Source organism: Cephus cinctus, unplaced genomic scaffold (assembly GCF_000341935.2).
Source record: "Cephus cinctus unplaced genomic scaffold, Ccin1 Ccin1_scaffold0173, whole genome shotgun sequence".
NCBI lineage: Eukaryota > Metazoa > Arthropoda > Insecta > Hymenoptera > Cephidae > Cephus > Cephus cinctus.
This window is the reverse complement of record NW_014332897.1, coordinates 520,323-539,717: the sequence shown is the minus strand read 5'-3', so window position 1 is coordinate 539,717 and position 19,395 is coordinate 520,323. Positions and strand designations below refer to the sequence as shown.

The following is a 19,395-nucleotide window of genomic DNA, read 5'->3' as shown; positions in this document are numbered from 1 at the left end:
CACCCCACCCGACCATCTTCCCCTACGCTCACCATCCCCCGCGGAATGATTCTGATTCATGCTTTCCAAGTGTCAGCTTACTTTAAGTTAAACCATTTTGCGCGTGTGGCTTACAATGTATTATTCGAAAGTCGCGATCAATTTCGTTATCCTTATCAGAAATGAGAGGAGATGATGGGAAATCCTTAAAGCGCCGGGAGACGATGGAGATCTATTTGAGGAGCCTTCGCTTCGTCCATCGCTTCATGTGGGCAGGACCATTTACATATGTCCAAGGAGATATGTACATATGTCCGCAAATGCGAAGGATTCTCCCTTAGGCTCGATCCACACCAGGACGGGCGCGCTGCGCCGCGCTCCGGTATGAACTCCAGGCCAAGTCTCCCTCGTCGGCCGATCGCGAGTCAGTCTTTTCTCATTTTTATCCTCTTCTGAAAAATAGTAGGCAGTAACAAATGTCGACGCGTGTCGAATCCGCGTGCCACGTCGCGACGACAGGTCTTACATAATATATCGCTGGGTGAATCGGGAACCCATATACCAGCCGGTACGTACGTCATCGGTGTAGCCGGTAACAGCTGGCGAAGCTGTCGATTTCCGTCGCTCCACCTCTATCCTCTTCTCTTCTCTTCTCTTCTCTCTCACTGTCTGTGAGCCAACACGTGCGACATACGAGCGGGTGCCAACACGAGGGGTCTCCCCCTCCCGTTTCCTCCGTTTCCCGTATTTTATATTTCACGCGGAATGGCGCCAATGTGAATTTCCGGATGTCGCAGCACGACCCGGACGAATGTTCCCCAGGAGGCGAGGACGGGAATTTCATAATGTTCGCAAGGGCCACCAGCGGCGACAAACGGAACAACAACAGATTCAGCTCCTGCAGCCTGCTCTCCATCAACCCGGTCCTTAATGCGAAGGCACGCTCCCCTAAGGGATGCTTCGCGGGTAAGTAACTCTTTGCCTAATTAGCTGCAGAATGTCGCAAAGAACTGTATACGAAGGAGAACGTTTAAAGTTGAGTCCAAATGTCCAAACGAAACGGGGTTTCGCATGCAGGGTTGTGCACGCTGACGGCGCTGCATCGAGCCATCGAGCCATTGAGCCATTGATTCACGGGCGCAACCGAGTTTACCGAACGGCGAACGGCGAACGGCGAACGGCGAACGCCAAGCGTCTAATCGGCGCATTCGATTGGATCCTACAAAAGCCGCGCTAATGGGCTGTCTATCCAACTGTCGAATGCCAAGCGTCAGCTGGCAATGCGCCTTTCCTTGTTTCTCCTGTCGCTCGTAAATCCAATTGAATGGAAGTTTTGCCAGAGGCCACCAGGTCGTTTCCATATTTGGCCTTTGATCGAAACTTACGAGAATCAAGAGTTTCAGCACTAAAGAGTCATATGGCACACAATCTTTTTCTGGCGTTTCGCTGATTTGGACTCATTGGAATGCACGTTTACGTTAAACCTTCCCACGTGCTATAGCAAAGTATCCATGACATCGGTGTACTGCACGCTGCACGCGTTTAAGTATTTCGCGATGCTAATTCTTCCCCATCGAGAAATTGCCTATTGCAGCCAGAGGCTGGATAATTTTGAAACTCGGCACCATGGAATCCTAATGAGTTAATCAATCGGTTACACGAGATGACGCCACTGCTACTCACTGAGGATCGGATGGATGGTCGATTGTCGCCTCCCAATCCTTCCAGCCCTCCCGACTGCTCCTATCTTATCTCGCATAACGGCGCTTATGCTCAACGATTTTCTGAGGGAAACTAAACAGTTGCTGAAATCGCAGAAAACCGGGCAGCCATTTGCGGAAACGGCGTAGTGGAGGAAGGCGAGGAGTGCGATTGCGGCTGGGAAGAAGATTGCAAAGATCCTTGCTGTCACCCTCAACGTCGGCATCACGCGGCGGTCCAGGTGCCCTGCCGCCTTGCCGAAGGCGCGACATGCAGTCCGAGTCAGGTGAGTCGGCAACTCTTCGTTCGTCTCTGAGCGCTTTTCTTACTTCGATCAGTCCTGCGCTGCGAGTCTAATTGTCTTCCAATAATCGGCTTGGGAAACTTTATCGAAAACTTAACGACAAGCTACTCCCGGTTTGAGGTTACGGAGAAGCAGTGAGCTGCTGACACGTAATTTACCTTATCTGGTCTGTTCGTTCCAATGTCTAACCCGTGAAGCCATGGTGCTCCCTTAATACTACTCCTTCCGACCGCAACACCCCTACGATTCCGCTATCCTTCCCTTGGAGTAGCATAGCGAGGCAGGATCCCTGGCCTTGCTACTAGCGACCCGACATTCCGACATTGGCAGCTGAGCTTCCCAGAAGATGCTCAAGCGATGCTAAGATCTTGGGGCGAGGACTATGAAATTCTCTGCGGAGGGTGCGAACGATAACGGTGAATTGGGACGATAAGAAGCCATGGATGACCTCTCGTCTTCGATATCAATCGTGGATGCGGACGGTTCTCGGTGAGATATTCGAGCTAGCATAAGGAGACGAGGGGATGGCCGCGGATGGGCGCGGATGGGCGCGGAAGGGCTCCAGTCGGTAAGTGAAGGTCCATCGATCAAGCGGTGCTCGGATTCCGTCGAATCCCTCCGCAGCCGCCCCTGGCTAACCTAACCAATGGCTGGGCATTTGTCCAGGGCGGCACTGGAGTAGGTAGGCTGGCTACAGGGCAACTTGGCAACTTGGCAACTTGGCAACTTGGCAACTTGGCTAGTTCTAACGCGTCTTTGATAGTCAAACATGGCGGAACGGCGCCACGCGACGGACGATCAGCCGGGAATCCTCGGATCTTCTCGTCCTCGTGGCTGAGCAACGTATCGAGGAGCTTCATCGTCATCGTCATCAATATCAGGAACAGGATCAGCTGAAGAGGCTGCAAGAGTATTTATATTTTCAATGCGTCACGCATTGCCGTGGCAGATTTTCAATGCGGCTTTCCGTGAAATGGGAATAATTAATCAAATGAGTCTCAGGCGCAGCGAGACGTCGATTAGCGCTGGTTTAATAGTGGCAGTAGTGGCGAGTGTGGAGGGAGGACCAACCGTCATCGTTCCTATCCAAATGAAAGTTGAGTCCCAACTCGACAGAGAATCCCATAGAGCAGACAGGCGGCGGAGAGAACGTGGATGAGGACAAGATAAGATAATTAATCTTGCTACCTTGCAAATCGGACGGATCCTCGTTTACGGAACAGCCGGCCAACTTTGACTACCTTTAATGGTGATAAATTGAGGCTTCTTGGAACGACGTAAGAAAATGAATGAGCGGCCTCCTAGGAATCCGAATAGTCGCCATTCTGCACCTTCGACGTTCCCGGCTTCACGTTTCTCGAAAAATCATTTCCATTCTTCCTTCCCCCTCCCGCGCGCCCGCCCCCGCCCCCGCCCCTTGCGTGCTACAATAATTACCGAACAAGAGATAAGGAAAACGCAAAGGGAAAAACCGCAATAACTTTGCCTGCTCGTTGGAGTGCGGTTGCCCAGGAGTTTAGTGTTTTGTTCACTCGGGTTCTGCTGGCAGGGACCCTGCTGCACGTCGGCGTGCACCCTGCGACACGGTGAGAAATGCAGAGACGACAACGGATGCAGAGACGCCAGTTTCTGCGACGGCAGCGGGCCGCACTGTCCAGAGTCCATCAGCAAACCCAACAAGACCATATGCAACGAAGAGTTCGTCTGCTACATGGGGGTGAGTGTGCCAGCTGATCCCTGCGGCGCCTGTGTCTTCCCTTCGGCTTTCGATTCTCTAACCTGCGCCTCCTTCAGGAATGCACGGGCAGCATTTGCCTCGCTTACGGATTGGAGTCCTGTCAATGCATCGCACAACCGGACGACCCGCCTACCAAGAGCTGTGAGCTTTGCTGCAAGCTGCCTGGCGACAAGCAGCCATGCATGTAAGGCTTAAGACATGTCGCTTTAAAACATGCGTATTGCCCTCTGACTTTCTCTCTTCTTGCAGATCCTCCTTCGCTTGGAATTCTCCTCCCTTCGACATTCCGGACATGCTGTCGAAGCCAGGTACACCCTGCAACGACTACAACGGCTACTGCGACGTGTATCAGAGATGCCGCGAGGTGAGGGCTCGTAGTTGTTCGGTTGCGAACACGGACGCTGTCGGTCGACCTAAGTCGACTCTGAGGCCTGGGGCACACATTTATTTTTTCGCCTTGCGGCGCTGAAATTCCAATCTGAGACGAGTCAGATGGGACACCACCGCACAGACAGTTGGGGTCGCCGCACGGCCGATAAGGGGATGTGTGCATCGGGCCTAAGGCTGCTTTAAGCTCGCTGGAGCCGTCGTTGGCAGAACGAGGTCTATCGGTTGTTGGTCCGACTGTTCGAAAGGATTGTTCTTGCTGACGCAGGTCGACCCCAGTGGACCACTGGCTACGCTCCGGAGGCTGCTTCTCTCGGATGCGAGCCTCGCTCATTTTCATCGGTGGGTCATTGACCGTTGGTACGCAGCTGCCCTCACGACCCTGGCACTCTTGGCACTTCTGGTAAGACTTTGCTCAACGACCGATTCGCCGTAAGTCAACTGCAGACGACGACCTTAAGGCAGAAGAAGTTTAAGTGGCGTCCCACTTTCATGAGGTTTCAGTCGTTTATCCAAGCAACTTGTGAAAATTGAGATGCAGCCTTCTAGAAGTACGGCGCACGCGACATGCGCCTAAACGCACCTCTTCTTCTTCTTCTTCTTCTTCTTCTTCTTATTCGCACGTCCAGTGTGTGCTTTGTCTCTTACCGTTCGCTGTGTATTTCTACAGTACTCCCACGTCTCTTTGCTCTTTACAATCCATGTCCTCTCATTATTATGCATTTAGTAAGGGCGCATAAATGTTAACGGTCACTTTGGGAGGAATCAAAGCAGCGAGATCGTCTATTCCGAGAGTCGATGCTTAGCGCCGTAATTTGGTGCTTTGGAGATTAGAATGGCCGAGTCGGCACTCCGGTAGCCAAGCATAACCTCTGTGCAGCTCACGAGCTTCGGGCGAAGTGTCTGCCCGCTAGCTTGCACTAGGACGTCCATTGACAAACACCATTAGAGCTCCATGCCAAAATATAGGTTTATCGGGATATCCATTGTTGGCTATAACGCGGGAACAGATTAGACGAATAATATGGGAGGAAGGGAGAGCAGAGGGAGGCAGAATCCACGGACCGTTGGATTACTTCACGCGACAGAGCTGGAGAATAGAAGATCTCTAGATCATTCACGAGCACGGATACAAGATTTCTCCTTTTGAATATATCGATAATTAAATAATATGGAGCAATCCAGGCCTCGATGTTTCGTCTATATGGAAAAAAGAGACAAAACATGCGCACTTATCCGACCGATTATCGGGTGACGTTCCTGACGTTGTGAATTCTAGCCCATTTGCATAAACACCTTTGATATTGCGTTTTTAATGGCTGCTAATGTAATCCAAACAAGGTTCGACTGTTTGGATATCAGTTTGCCCTCATAAATTAATTCAATTTACGGATAAAGTTGAACCCGCTCCGTATCCACTGTAACGTAATTCTTTTCCTTGACCCGACACCGATAGCAAAACATCCGAGAACGAACTATCTTCGAGAACCAACCTACGTTACCTTCGGCCGTCCACCCGTCGTTCGTGCATCCGCAAGCCAGGCGGGCGCCAGCCAATTCTTTTTGTCACCGGGAACTGACTAGCCGGTATAAACTGGGAGTTGGGGTGGAACAGGCCCAACTCCACCAAGAACGAGAGCTCTGACGGAACCTATCGGACGAGGCGGTAGCTTAACGGATCCTGTCGATTTTTGGGGACGCGTAAAATCGAGAAACGCAACCGTAGGTGCTGATCTTTGGGGTCGCGTAAAATCGAGAAACGCAACTGGATGCACGAACGGGAGTGGACGGTTACGGAAATGCACGGCCGCTCAGGCTGCTAGGTTTGAGGTAGAGAGGGTCGGAGTAAGAGTACGGCAAATAGCGGGAGCGACAGAGAGCGAATCTTAACTACCTATCGAAATCTCTTCACCGATTAATAAATTGGGAGACTCACCGGAGCTGGTGCAGCTAATCCGTGGAGGCCGAGAACTGCATCCAAAAGACACTCACATGGTCACTGCACTACACTTTCGGAACACTCACAGGAATTCATAGAATTGCCTGAATATCGCGAGAACAACGCGAGAACTGTACGAATCGAGAACACGCTATACCGTAGCGAAACACGGCAAGAAAAACTATCAACAGACAGCACGCGAGCGCGAGCCAGCCCGTGACACGTCGGTCGGTGCCTCGAGACAGACTGCTTTGACAATAGCCAAATGCCAAATTCGGGAACTAATCATTCTGATCGGTCGAGAGCCTTTTAACCGATAACTCTTCTATCTCCTTCGAGTCGTCCCTTTAAACCAAATCGAGAGCGTTCCTTAACGAATCGGTACGTATCTTCTGGAGATCCTCCACGGCCGCTTCCCCAGGGCATCGGACGACAGCTGGGCACCACGTCCTTAACTCGGGCAGGAGGTTCCTCTCCTGCCCTTAACCGTGTCACAACCATCTCCGCCCGCTTTACAGCCCTTTGCCCATCTCCAGCGGGGCGCCGGTGTTTCACCCGTGCTTCTGCCGGTCCGTGGAGACGTCTCCGTCGGGTCGTCTCCTCTGCCGGGCAACTCGGTACGTCGAGACTATCACCCCTCGGCAGATTCGAGTACCTCGACCTCAACTAAACAATGACGAAATCTTACGAGAGCCTTGACATAACTCCACGAATCAATCCGAAAGCGTAGCTTCTGAGCAGGGTGGCGACCCGAAGGGAACCAGAAATCGAGAACGTTATCTGTATCGGTAACCGGAGCCGCCTTGGGACCGTGATTCGAAAAATCACGTCACACCACATACGGGAATCAGGGAGTTACGGCAGTTCACCCTCGGGCTGTACGTCCTCTATCCCCATGCATTAACGTTCCGGAAATAAGATTGTCTTCGCTCTCGTTGTTAAAACCAGGCAGGCATCTATCAGGCAACTAGCAATCCTTCGTTCCATCAAGGGCTCTTTCGAGCGTCACGACGTGCTCCCGCCACCCCCTCGCGTCTTCCTTTCCACCTGATTGCGTCGCGTTCTCTAGAATCCTTTAGGATTATCTTGCTTCGATCCCCTTCGCCTCGAGCACTGTAGAGAAGTCTTGAACTTCCCCTGTGTTGCAGGTACTCCTAACTCGTCTCTTAAGCAAGCGGGCCGGATCAGGACTCAAGACTTTCATCGAGCAAGAGAAGAGGAGAGGTGCCGGATGTGACGATGCCCGTTCGAAAGAAAGGAAACTCATCGGGATGATGACTCTCAAGAGGCGAATCGTCGAGACTATGAAGAAGATCAGCTCGCCCCGCAGGACCAAGGAATCTTTTCTCTCCTCGACAGCTTGCGTGTCAGGATCGGCCTATCCGGTCTCCAGTCGGAAGGAGAAGACCTTCGCCGTCGCAGCGAGGGAGAGACGCTCGAGCAGGAGGCAAGTGGACCCTGGGAAGCTGACCCAGGGAGCGGCTCCCAATGATAGATTGAGAGCGGAGAAGTTGATGATCGGATCGAAGAGCGGCAACCGGATGACGGCACCAACGTCCAGCGGCATCGCGGATAGGCGCAAGGATCGTTGCGGCAGATGGGTCTATATTTCAGATGGCAATCGACTGGACGACTCCGTGACGAAAGATAGACTTGGCGGTATCGTTAGGAGTTTCCATCGAGGAAAATCATCTCCCGTAAGAAAAAAATTCAACGGGTCTACATACACGAAGATGTCCTGGCGGAAGACAAAAAACAAACTGCAATTGCTGGAGAAGGTCTGTTCCTCGTCAAATTTTCAAAACGGAAATTTCGGGTCCTCGAAGAGGCAGCTTCAGAGTCACACGGAAGCTTTGGTGCCAACGGATGTGCCCGAGACAGAATCCAGAACTCTGACGACATCCGATCGTTCTGAGTTGCTCGACGAGAGTTAGTGTAACGGAAATGACGAACTCATTTGTGCTCGATCTTTGTATTTGCCAAAGAGTGCATAATTATTTTCGTGTAATCTACGATGGGACACGGCAGGGCATTCATCGATGCGAGTGATCTCACTCTGGAGACAATGGAGACAAATTGTCAGAAACAAAGTAGAGTAGAAGTGAAACTTACTGATTGTATATATTGTAAATAAATGAGCGTAGTGTTTGGCCAGTGTCCACGTAGATCGTTAAAAAGCCTTTTTTCTTCTTTTTTCGAATCAAAAGACAGTAGAGACGCTGACTGGCGCTCAGCAGCGAATCTCCTTACACAGAAGTGGTCCAGACGTAGCCCATTGCTCTAGCTGTTTATAAAACCGTTCTTCACTCTAGTGCAGTTTATAATAAAGCACACGTCATTATTCGCGGTTGCCTACCGCGGTCGCACGGTAATCGTTAAGTTGCTGCAAATTTCCCGATTCCTCCTGTCCTCTTCCGAATTATCTTATGAAAAAAATCATAAAAAAGACTTACTTCCGTAGAAGATTTGAATATCGATTGGATTTGGATTGGTAACTAAAAAAAGTGAATGAGGAAGTCGCTCGAATAGAGTATCGATCGGTAACAAAAGACTCGTGGAAAATTTATAAACAGCAACGCCATGTGCACCAAGCGTATTAAATCTCGAAGTGCAAAATTATCGTACGCAGTGATTATAAAGTTGCGAATTCATTTTGACCAGCACTGCAGCATCGCAGCATCGCAGCATCGCCTCGGTTGCTCTTATCATCGGTCGAGTCGGACCACACTTGAACGATGTGAGTACAGCGAGATCCATACTTTGATTCGATCATTCGATGATCTCGTGGCATGTCTCGCATGACATATATGTAGAGCACTTGTTCGATCGATTAGAGTCGAATTGTTTTGGTGGCTGGTCGTAGCGCAGGCGAACAATAACGCGGATGGTGGAAAAAAGTAGCAACGAAAGTGGCTGTAACTGTGAAAGAAAGTCTGAGCAGATGTATGTGAAAAAGGACGGAAGGTGGTGGGAGAGAACAAATGGGCAAAAAGACTGTGTTGCGGCATGAACGGAGAAAAAGAGAAAAAGAGAAAAAGAGAAAAAGAGAAAGAGAGAGGTGAGAACGATAGGTGGACCATGACAAGGTCGTAATACAAAGTGAATGCCAGCAGGTCGGCACTATTGATGGTGCGTCGAGGACTAGCGCAGCGCAATTGTCAGGGAAACGTAGACTGGTGGGATTGGGAGCGGGGCCGATCGCTCGTCTTCTCGATCGTTCGCAGCAGTGGCGCAGTTCGTAGCTGCCGTTGCCAGCTGATCGCAAACAGTTGGATCCTTAGTTCTGCCGAGACGGATCGCGAGTGACTTACAATTAGATTAGTTTGGATCTCGATTAGTTTCCAATGTCAAGCACCGTTCAGGGTGACCGAGGCCTTATCAGCAATAACCACGATAAGGCATTAAACATCCAGTATCTCTAAAACGTAGGAGCACCCGTTCCGAAGAATATCAAGAGTGACGCTTCCGTCTAGATTATCGCAGTTGCGTTGCTATAGCTAGGATAGACGAGACACTCGGCACGATGGGCAGTTCCCACTCTAAGGACTCGAAGGACCTCTACACCGGGTCCCAGGATTGCACCGTTAGAACGTGAGTTCAGAGACACGTTTGCTTTACGCACTTTTCTATGAGAGCTCCATTTCTATGAGTGCCATCGATTAATCCAAACGAGCCAAACGAGCCAAACGAGCCAAACGAGCCAAACGAGCCAAACGAGCCAATCCAGAGGCAGCGCCCGCTGCCTCGATTCTCTTCTTTACTTTTGCCACTCGCGCTTCCATGCTTCCATCCTCGCCACGTTTCTTGGGCCAACATTATTTCTCGTGGATAGTCTTATCGGAAGTGCACCACCCGGGGGGCACTACGATACTCAGTGATGACTTTGCTCGTAGTTAGGCCAGAGGGGCCGCCAACACGCCATTCTCGGGATGACGACATTTTACTAATCGTGATAAGAACCGTCGTTCTGGAATGAAAGTTCGACCGAAACTTTTCAAACTTTTACATAATCGAGCTCGTGGGACTTGCGAGGTTCGAGCAGTTTACCCTCAGCTGAGAGGCGCCAATAGATAACGCTGGAAGCTCAGAAGCTCGTAAGGCGAGGGGGCGTCTCAGACCAAAGGGAGGGGAACTTGTGGAATTCTGGCCGAACTGTCAAGCTAAAGAACCGAAACCTCTTTGGACATTTAATCGACAAAACTTCGACTTATCCTAAAGCCAGCGATAATCAAGCCGAAACTGGTTACGACTCTGCCGATCGTCACAGTTCACGCGGCTAATGGAGTCTTGAGAAAACTCGAAAGTCAAACCGTGGATCGTCCGGCCCCGCAGGCCACGAATGCTGTGCGTCTCCTTTGCGAATTCAACGTCCAGCTATTAATAACCTCATCTCAAATCCAAGTCTTTAACCATAATGCTAAGATGGCCAAGTGGCACCATTCGCGCGTTCGAATTCGGACACTGCGGACGTCATTGGCAATTTCCCGTGGTCCGGGGTGCCCAGTTTCTTGCTTCCTCTTATCCTTTTATTTTCCCAGAGCTCGTCTGTTCGTCTGTTCGTCTGCTCCTCCGAAGCACTGCTCAGACTTCAAAGAGTCAAATTTCGAATTTTCAGGTAGACGGGCATACGTAAAACAGAGTCATGAGGGAAAAGCGTGCTATGTGCTGCGCAATGCTAGCTGTTAATTGGACAGAATAATTATTCCTATCCGATCGTGACGGCAATCTTTTCAGGAATCTGATGACGTCGCATCGTTTCTCTTCGATTGCGCAAGCAGCTCGCTTCTTCCTCGGAACACGTAGGTGCGCTTATTTCTCTTGAGAATTTCACAAATCAGCCATACTGGACGCACACATATATTTACACATATATTTGCGATCTATGTATACATTTGTCGAATAAAACGAGCTAAGACTTTCGATTCGTTCTAATCTAAACAGCTGATAAAGGCTTTACCGCAAAGCTTGATATCGTCCAGTGAATAATTCCCGGAAACACAGAACAAACCAACTATGAAAACATTATATTCCAGGATATTTACTAAATTTTTGAAAAATACAATAATTTCGTTACATCGAGAAGTTTTGAACGCGAGGGCAGTTCGGTAAGCCGCTCGTCCTTTCTCTTTCCATCCGAGGTAATTCGAATGAAAGTACAAACCATGCTTGTACTCGTATTATGTAACCAGTCGTATGATTTTCACGACGAAACGAAACGAAAACAAGTATTTGTTGTGCGCGTCCGCCTTGCCCGACAACGGATAACCGATCACGCGTCCCGCGTCCCTTCTCTGCCATTGACCGTCCGTTTCGTCCGTTTCGTCCGTTTCGTCCGCTCTGTCCGGACTCCCGCGTACTTCGTAGCCGCGTGATCGATCGGTCTTTCGCGCTACGTTCAATGAGTCTCTCGGAGGTCTTCCTGGCTCCTTCCTGGCTCCAGGATTGCCCACTGCCTCCAGATCTGTTCAAATCCAATCTACAAAGTTCTTCAAATTATACAGGCCGCCAGTGGTTTACTTACTAAACCTTACTGTACTGGTATCCGTCTTCGGCATCGGATGCTCTGAGTTCAGGCTTCCGTTGTCTTCCAGCGGTGAACTTATCACATTTGTACTTGGTTGGAAGTTCGAGAAGTAAAAGGGCGACTGAAACGTAACATCCATCCTGGCTAGCCTGTCACTGATGGACTTTAGGGTGGCTACCTGATCAGTAACTGGTGCACAGCATTAAGTGCATATCTTTTAATGCGCGCGTGGAAGGAGTGACAACAGGATGCACCATTGGTTACACTATTCCTCTGTTTTTCTACTTCGGAGTAGCACGCAGCGCGCATCGTGGTTTCGATGACACATTGAAGAACAGGCACCAAGTACTGCGTGCCACAAGCGAAAATGAAAAATCGCGGAGATTTGCTACCACGGATAATGAGCTACACTGCAGTTAGCCTATTGGCAGAGCATTTTTAGGACATAAATTACAATCCAAAGTGTTTACCAAAACACAATTCACATCAATCTATAGTCTAATGATTGACGACTCATTTTATTCCACAATCCTTGGTGCTACTCAGTGGGCATAGGGTTTCGAAGCGTCACTTATTGCTCTTTGTCCCGTCCGTTTAAAGATAATTCATAGTCGTTTGCTATTTAAATTTCTGAGTCTCTTACCATTCCTTGGTATTTCAGAAAACACAAAAACAGCTGATTATATATACAAAGTTTTCCATCTTCCACTCACTGATCCACGAGTATTAGTTTATAATGCTGGGCTTGTTAAGCAAAATTTCAAGAAATTATTTGTAGAAACGTTTTAGCAGAGATACTTGCACTTAATCGATCAAAGTAAACAAAATTATTTGTGTGAAACATTAACACCACGCAATCTGTTCAAAGATCCAAATTTTCCGCAATAAGGCAATATCTTCGTAGCACGTGTCACCACTCACGTTGGATACGCTCCACGCGCCGACTAAGAGTCACGGGGGGAGGGGCGAGGAGAGAGAGAGAGAGAGAGAGAGAGAGAGAGAGAGAGAAAGAGAGAGAGAGAGCTCCTAGGAGGGAGGAATTTCTGAGCTCACGTAACTAAGGTGCTAATTGCGCAAAGTCGAGTTAACAGTGTGTCCCTTTGAGGGAAATTAGACATTGACTAGAGGGATTGCGACGTCAGAGGAATCGGCGAATCTGTTTTATTTATAAAAGCATAGCGAGGCGAGAAACGCTAAAGACTGTTGGCCACTTTGGGACGCCACATAAATGTGCATAGCAGAGGGGGCAACACGTGCTCCCTGCATTGCCAATCGAGCCAAATACCGAAAGACGCCTGATTTTCCGTCGGCGCTCCAACTATTGCCATGACCTTCCTCTTCCGCGTTCGAGAAACTGGCGCTCCCTTCGATGTCGCGATTAACCTCCTACTCGACTCTCAGTCCAAGATACGTATAGTTCCCGCAAGCTCTCTTTCTTTCTCTTGCTCCGTCGTAAAATGTCCTCGAGACATTTCCTACGATTAGCTTGTCAGTCATGCATTTTCTCTCGGGGATCAAACAGTGCACGGTACACAAGCAAGGACCCGGAACCTGCCAGATGGGATCAAACGCTCTACCAGCCTAGGTAACGTAGTTGAGACTGACGATCCTTCACTAGCTATAGATACTTACTGCTGTTCCAAAGTACAGGTCCATCAGAAGTCATCCATTGCTTCTTGCATGTATTAATATAGGCGTCTCAACGCACGCTGACGACGCCTTCTTTACGCCGCACTCATTCTCACGCGTATCGAGGAAAAGCGCTTAGCTACCCTCACCGACATCTACCAGAGAATCTATGCGTCAAATGGAGCTCCATTCGAAGGGTGAAGCAGCGTCATTATCCGTCGAGGAATCGAAGTTTGTCGACAAGGCGGCTGGCGACGCCACTACTCCCCATTAGGTACAGTTGAATGCAATTGGGTGGGAGAATCAGCCTTCGGATGTTTCTCTGTTCCGTCGGTCCGAACGAGGGGCGAGAGTGGCGCTTTCTGTCTTGGACCGACGCCAACGACGTCGTCGAGTTGCGTGGCGATCGTCGCTCCGTCGTTGAGCGAATAGTTTCAAGTGTTCTCTAATCGAGGGCAGGATGAGCACGCGACTGCGCGTCGCGACGCGCCTGCGTCGCTGGCTGTCCCTCTCTACCACACTCTCGATATTAGTCTTGCTCTCCTCTCCTCGCTTCCCCAGCTGCGAGCGCACTCCACGATATCTAGCCATTGCTGACTAGCTCGTCGATTGCAGGATCCGAGGTAGTAGCCAGGCTGACAGTTGTTGCCGCCGTGAAATGAGCTCCTTACCGTCAGCGATGCCCAGCCTTGAACGTGACCAGATTGGACAGCGAGGTCCAGGAGATGCCATTTGTACTGGACTCGTCAGTGGTCTTGACCACATTAAGAATCCCCAGCTGAACAAGGTAGGTCGCACGTTACGATATTCCTTCGTGCACGCTAATGTCATCCTCTGCTTGATTCTTAGCTTCTCGTTTTTTCGTTCAACTCCTCTTAAAGAATTAACACTCCTACGAGTAACGATCGTCATCGGACATATAACGAAAGAGATATTGGCACACGACCTCCGAGCCCACGCGACTCGATTAACTCTTTGCCTTTCTGGGTTTGACGTTTGCGCCTCGAAGCACGTTACGAGCTTCTCTCCTTGCCCAAGCATTCGCCCTTTTGCATGTCGCTTCCACAGCGCGAACTGTGCAAAGCGAACAAGGTGTCTACAAGCGCCGTGTACACGTACGTACGTCATTCGATTCACCCTTTTCTCATAACGTCATTCCGATGGAAAATGCTTTGCCCTGTCTTTGATTCCTCGAAATTGGAAGATTGTCGAAACAGACGTTGAACATTCCCAGATCATTTGTCTGGCTAGGTTAGAAACCTCGTATGATAAAGAGCAAAGGACAAAAGGCAGTAAACAGGTACTTGTGCTGATTCACTCAAACGCAAAATTCATTAACATAAGCATCGATGAAAGATCCCAGACGCGCGCGCGTCAGCAGCCAATTGCCAGGAAACTTGTTTAGTTGGAGTTCGTACTTTACAACCAGCAATACAAGGTTTTGGACTATGCGCCGTTCGGCTCGGAGGAGTGTCACTTCCGCAATGACTGTCCAATCGCATTCCGAAAAGGAAAAACAACTCCGAGTCATCGAATAACATGGACTGGCGAAACAACAGGGCCGATTGCATGAGTCTGAAAGTTAATGCCGAGTAATTCATATTCTTTGCGGATGTTGCTACCTTGAATGGGGGTTACGTTGATTTTTTTTCGTTTGGTTAGATGTCGATCCAGATCAGAATTTGTCATAGCTCAAAGCGAGTCCTTTTCGCGCTGTCCAAAACCGCAGGCCACGCGTGAAAGTATCGCGTCCGGTGCAATCGAGCACCGGCAGGCGCGTTCGACGCGTGACCTTGGACGAATTTGCCTGTTGAACTGGGTCGCGGGCTGCCGCAGGTCTCGCACTTTAGAGAGAGTTGCTGCGACGCCGATAGAATCGACACCTCACCGAAAGGAAATTCCGAATGAAAATGATTCACGGCGACCTAACGTTGTGCACTGTGTGATTTAGAGTGGTAGGATGACCTTTGACTGTTAATATCGATTGCGCTTGAGTTGCTGGTGGAGGGTGGGTGGGGGTGGGGGGGAATTGCTTGAGTTTTGTGAGACGAGGAACCCCGGCAACCGTATCCACGGAGGGTTGTTTGTTATACGGGGTGGTAGGGAAATCTACGGAGCGAGGAACCAAATGTCAATACGTGTTGAGGCTCTCAAGAAGATGGAGAAGGACTGGTGGACCTTGGTCCCCTATCGTGAAGATCATATTCCGCCAATTCCTGAGGCTCTGCTCGCCATCGATGGACGGGTATAAAGTGGGCCGACCGAATCTCCGTCCCCTCTTCCTACTTTATAGCTTTGATTAACGCGAACCGTCATAAATTCGAGGCAGCCAGCGTATCGGGAACTCGTGCTTTAAAGTTGGTTGTTTTTATGCGACGTCATACGACGATAAGATAGTGATCTTGTTTAGGAATTTTAGCATCGCTTAAAGTAGCAACGTTTAAAATTTGACGAGAAGGTCGGCGCTTGACTCGACCCGATCATGCACTCGTCGCGTGAAAAGCACTTCTACAAAATGAAGAACTGTGGACCGTTTCTAGGAACCCAACGAAGAATGTGTTTCCGACCCGTGGGACAATTTCGTGATTATTCGTATTTGCGGCAGCGTGATGGTTGCATCGAAAAATAAAGAGACGAGGGTATAGCAAGAATCGCGTGGGTGGTGTTCGAGGCGAATCGTGGAGCAGCGTCCGTCGAGTCCCGATGGTAGGTCGACGACCTCCACGATTGGATTAAAGGGCTGATCTCCCTGTTTAACCTTGTGCGAGTTATCTAGCGGAAAAACACGGACTCTCTCAGACAAGGTAGACGCTTCGGAAATAGCGAGGCTCTCCATCCTGACCATCCAATTCATATTGAGCGCCCCAAAATATGCATTTAGCTTACCTAAAGGTAATTTGAAGCCTCAAAATTGAGATATATTCAACGGCGGCAAGGACGGCGTCTACGGCGTCATCTTGACCGTGAAAGAAATGATACAACAATCGCTCGACGAAGCGACCTCGTACTATGCCCCGTCCTATCGGAATGTTACGTAAGCATCGAACCTGGAATATGTTATCGCTGCCGGAGCCCGAGGATCCGCCGACGATTGACGATACAGCCAATAATAATCCCGACTATAATCATGAGCTTGCTAATCGCGCACGTTCGTGTGCCGTTCGTGTGCCGACCGTGCCGATGCGCTAAGGACGCGTGTTTGCGATTCTGCTTGAAGTCTATCAACCGTCGCAGGCAGATCTCTGGAGCATGGATGTTCACACCAGTCGCCCCACGGGTGAGAGGGAGCTATGAAAAGATCTTGACGGGGAACATTCGGCGACTGGGTCGTACCCTCTCCTTCCTCTCCATCCGTACGAAAGCGAAAGTGAATACCCTGGAGGCTCAATTCGATCGGGATTACATAAGCCGCGCTCTACTGCGACTGACTGTGGACTCTAACGTCCCACAAAGTCTATCGTGCCGAAGGCCGGGAAAGCCGCGAGACGCCTGAAGGTCAGGGCATCGAATGTGCCGTCCACTCTCTGTCTCGGTTGGTCCAACCGCTTGGTCTACGCATGCGCGCGCTCACGTAGGCAGGAACAACAATCTGTTATGTAATTGTGCCATATAGTAGAGACCGAACGTTGGACGCTTTCTGAATAGGAGGAGGGAGAGGGGGGCGCAAAGAGTCAGGACGTCAGAGGTGACGGTGCGGTCCTACCGCAGGTCACGAACTGACTGCGCATTAATCCAGTAGCTCTCACGTGATGCACTCGCGCAACGCGCTGCGCTACGGAATCACTATTCGCTCCGTATAAGCAAACAAAGCTTTGTCCCTCCGGCCGAACGGCTGCCTTCGAATTCCTCGAAGCTGATAACCATCGGGTCACCTTTGTTCGGAGCAAGCCCGGCATAGGACATTTCCCAAATTCCCATAGGCGTTTCGTATGTAGAATAGCACAGCAACGAATAGGATCGACACGATGGGCAAAGCGCCAGACAGCGTCCTCGTTTCAATTACAATTGGAGTCGATCATTTGAGCGCCGTCAAACTAGTAATCGATTCCACTTTCCAAGCGAACTATGAATTACTCGAAGGTCCGACCGCGAATAATATCGTTGCTCTGTGTGCCCATGGAAACGCAGTACTTCGTCAGGTTCCCCCTCCATCGACAATCTTGCAATGTTATTTCGATATAAAGTTCAAGCGTGACTCGGAGATTTCTTTGTCGGGAAAGAAGCAAATCAGCTGAGAGTTAACGATCGCGCGAGTTTCAAGGTAGTCGCACGATAATGAGAGTTAAAGCTTCGCCTTCCGCGGTGTCCTCCAGGGAATGGCCTTCACTATCGAGGAAAGGCAGACACTTGGAATTCACGGACTACTTCCGGCCGCGGTAAAGACTCAGGACGAGCAGCTGGAACTTTGCCGTCTCAACCTAGAACGCTACACGGATGACCTCTCCAAGTATATATATCTGACGGGCCTTCTGGTAAATATTCCCTCTCCATTGTCTTCTTGCTCTTCTCTTCCCCATTCTTGACCTGGAATGCCTTGCAGGATCGAAACGAGAGGCTGTTCTATCGGTTGCTCGGCGATAACGTGGAGAAGATGATGCCCCTGGTCTACACGCCGACGGTGGGTCTGGCCTGCCAGAAGTTCGGGCTGATCTACCGGAGGCCTCGTGGCCTCTTCATCAGCATCCATGACAGGGGTCACGTCTATGACGTCTTGAAGAATTGGCCAGAGCACGACGTTCGAGCGATCGTCGTCACCGACGGAGAGCGGATCCTGGGCCTGGGTGACCTTGGAGCTCACGGCATGGGCATTCCTGTGGGGAAGCTCTCGCTCTACACCGCCCTTGCTGGTATAAAGCCTCATCAGTGTCTGCCGATCACCCTTGACGTCGGCACCAACACCCAGGTGGGTAAAGGCGTGTCGTGTCGCGTTCCTTTCATAAGTATCCCGGCAAAGCGACGCTAACAGAGCTCGATGACGGCCATTATTGGCTGCAGTCGCTGCTCGACGATCCTCTTTACATCGGTCACAGGCACAAGCGCGTAACTGGAGTCGAATACGACGCGTTCCTCGACGAGTTCATGGGAGCCGTCGTTCAACGTTACGGACAGAACACTCTCATCCAATTCGAAGACTTCGGAAACGCCAACGCCTTCAGGCTGCTCACCAAGTACAGGGACCACTACTGCACCTTCAACGACGACATCCAGGGCACCGCGAGCGTCGCTGTCGCCGGTCTCATCGCGTCCCTTCGTATTACCAAGACCAAGCTCTCGGAAAACACGATTGTCTTCCAGGGCGCCGGAGAGGTAACTTTTGTCAGAATAAAATGGTGGATCCAAAGGTCGCTTATTGTCTTGATTGTCGTCTGCTCAGGCTGCTCTCGGGATTGCTGCTCTCTGCGTAATGGCAATGGAGAGAGAGGGAGTCAGCGTGGAGGAAGCCAAGCAACGGATCTGGATGGTCGACTCGAAAGGGTTGATTGTCAAGAACCGACCCGAGGGTGGCATTACTGAGCACAAGGTGCACTTTGCTCGAGACGACGCGCCTATCAAGACTCTCGGCGAAGTGGTCAAGCTGGCAAAGCCCACCGTCCTCATCGGAGCGGCGGCGATAGGTGGTGCGTTCACCAGAGACATCCTCGAGGAGATGGGAAAGAACAACGATAAACCCGTCATCTTTGCCCTGAGCAATCCAACGAGTAAGGCAGAATGCACGGCCGAAGAGGCCTACGTCGCAACTCAGGCAAGTTCATACTTCAGTCGTCCTTTTGCTAATTGTAATTACGAACGGACATTCTAACGACAGGCTTATTTGTACAGGGCAAATGCATATTCGCAAGTGGTTCTCCTTTCGACCCGGTCACTCTCAACGGCAAGACTTATTACCCTGGACAGGGTAACAACAGTTACATTTTCCCGGGAATCGCCCTCGGGGCAATTTGCGCGGGCATGCGATACATTCCGGAGGAAACCTTCCTTATTGCGGCGACAGTCCTTTCCGACCTCGTTACCGAGAAGGACTTGGATAGTGGAAATCTCTATCCTCCGCTTAACGACATCCAGACTTGCTCTTTGAAGATTGCCGTAAAGGTGATGGAGTACGCTTTCAAGAATTGTAAGTCTATTCGGTTCTCTTTAAATTGTTCTCTGTCCTTGGATCCTTTTACTTTAAGATGCGTCATTTCGTTTGACAG

The 19,395-nt window shown here is 50.2% G+C and overlaps 2 protein-coding genes across 16 annotated transcripts in view; one reads left to right on the top strand and one right to left on the bottom strand.

The window, feature by feature from the left end:
- The window catches only part of LOC107264542 (NADP-dependent malic enzyme), a 45,357-nt gene that overhangs the window by 25,503 nt on the left and 459 nt on the right, over positions 1-19,395 (top strand). For 5 of the 15 annotated variants that reach the window (XM_025081774.1, XM_025081775.1, XM_025081776.1 and 2 more), the window contains 8 exons: positions 777-945; positions 1,797-1,966; positions 3,534-3,701; positions 3,779-3,906; positions 3,972-4,086; positions 4,378-4,512; positions 7,197-8,785; positions 8,883-9,442. In XM_025081774.1, the coding sequence (XP_024937542.1) occupies positions 777-945; positions 1,797-1,966; positions 3,534-3,701; positions 3,779-3,906; positions 3,972-4,086; positions 4,378-4,512; positions 7,197-7,982 (1,671 nt within the window). In that variant the 3' untranslated portion in view covers positions 7,983-8,785; positions 8,883-9,442. Of the gene's footprint in view, positions 1-776; positions 946-1,796; positions 1,967-3,533; positions 3,702-3,778; positions 3,907-3,971; positions 4,087-4,377; positions 4,513-7,196; positions 8,786-8,882; positions 9,640-10,774; positions 10,852-13,094; positions 13,158-13,816; positions 13,989-17,514; positions 17,674-17,741; positions 18,105-18,196; positions 18,509-18,575; positions 18,945-19,021; positions 19,317-19,395 lie in introns of those variants that run through there. The other 10 variants (XM_025081772.1, XM_025081773.1, XM_015732895.2 and 7 more) reach the window with 10 other exon arrangements.
- On the bottom strand, positions 11,061-12,820 carry LOC107264554. The gene is made up of 2 exons (XM_015732933.2): positions 11,570-12,820; positions 11,061-11,509 (listed from the first exon to the last, which is right to left on the bottom strand). Exons 1-2 carry the CDS (start codon positions 11,709-11,711, stop codon positions 11,226-11,228), a joined length of 426 nt encoding a protein of 141 aa, XP_015588419.1. The 5' UTR covers positions 11,712-12,820; the 3' UTR covers positions 11,061-11,225.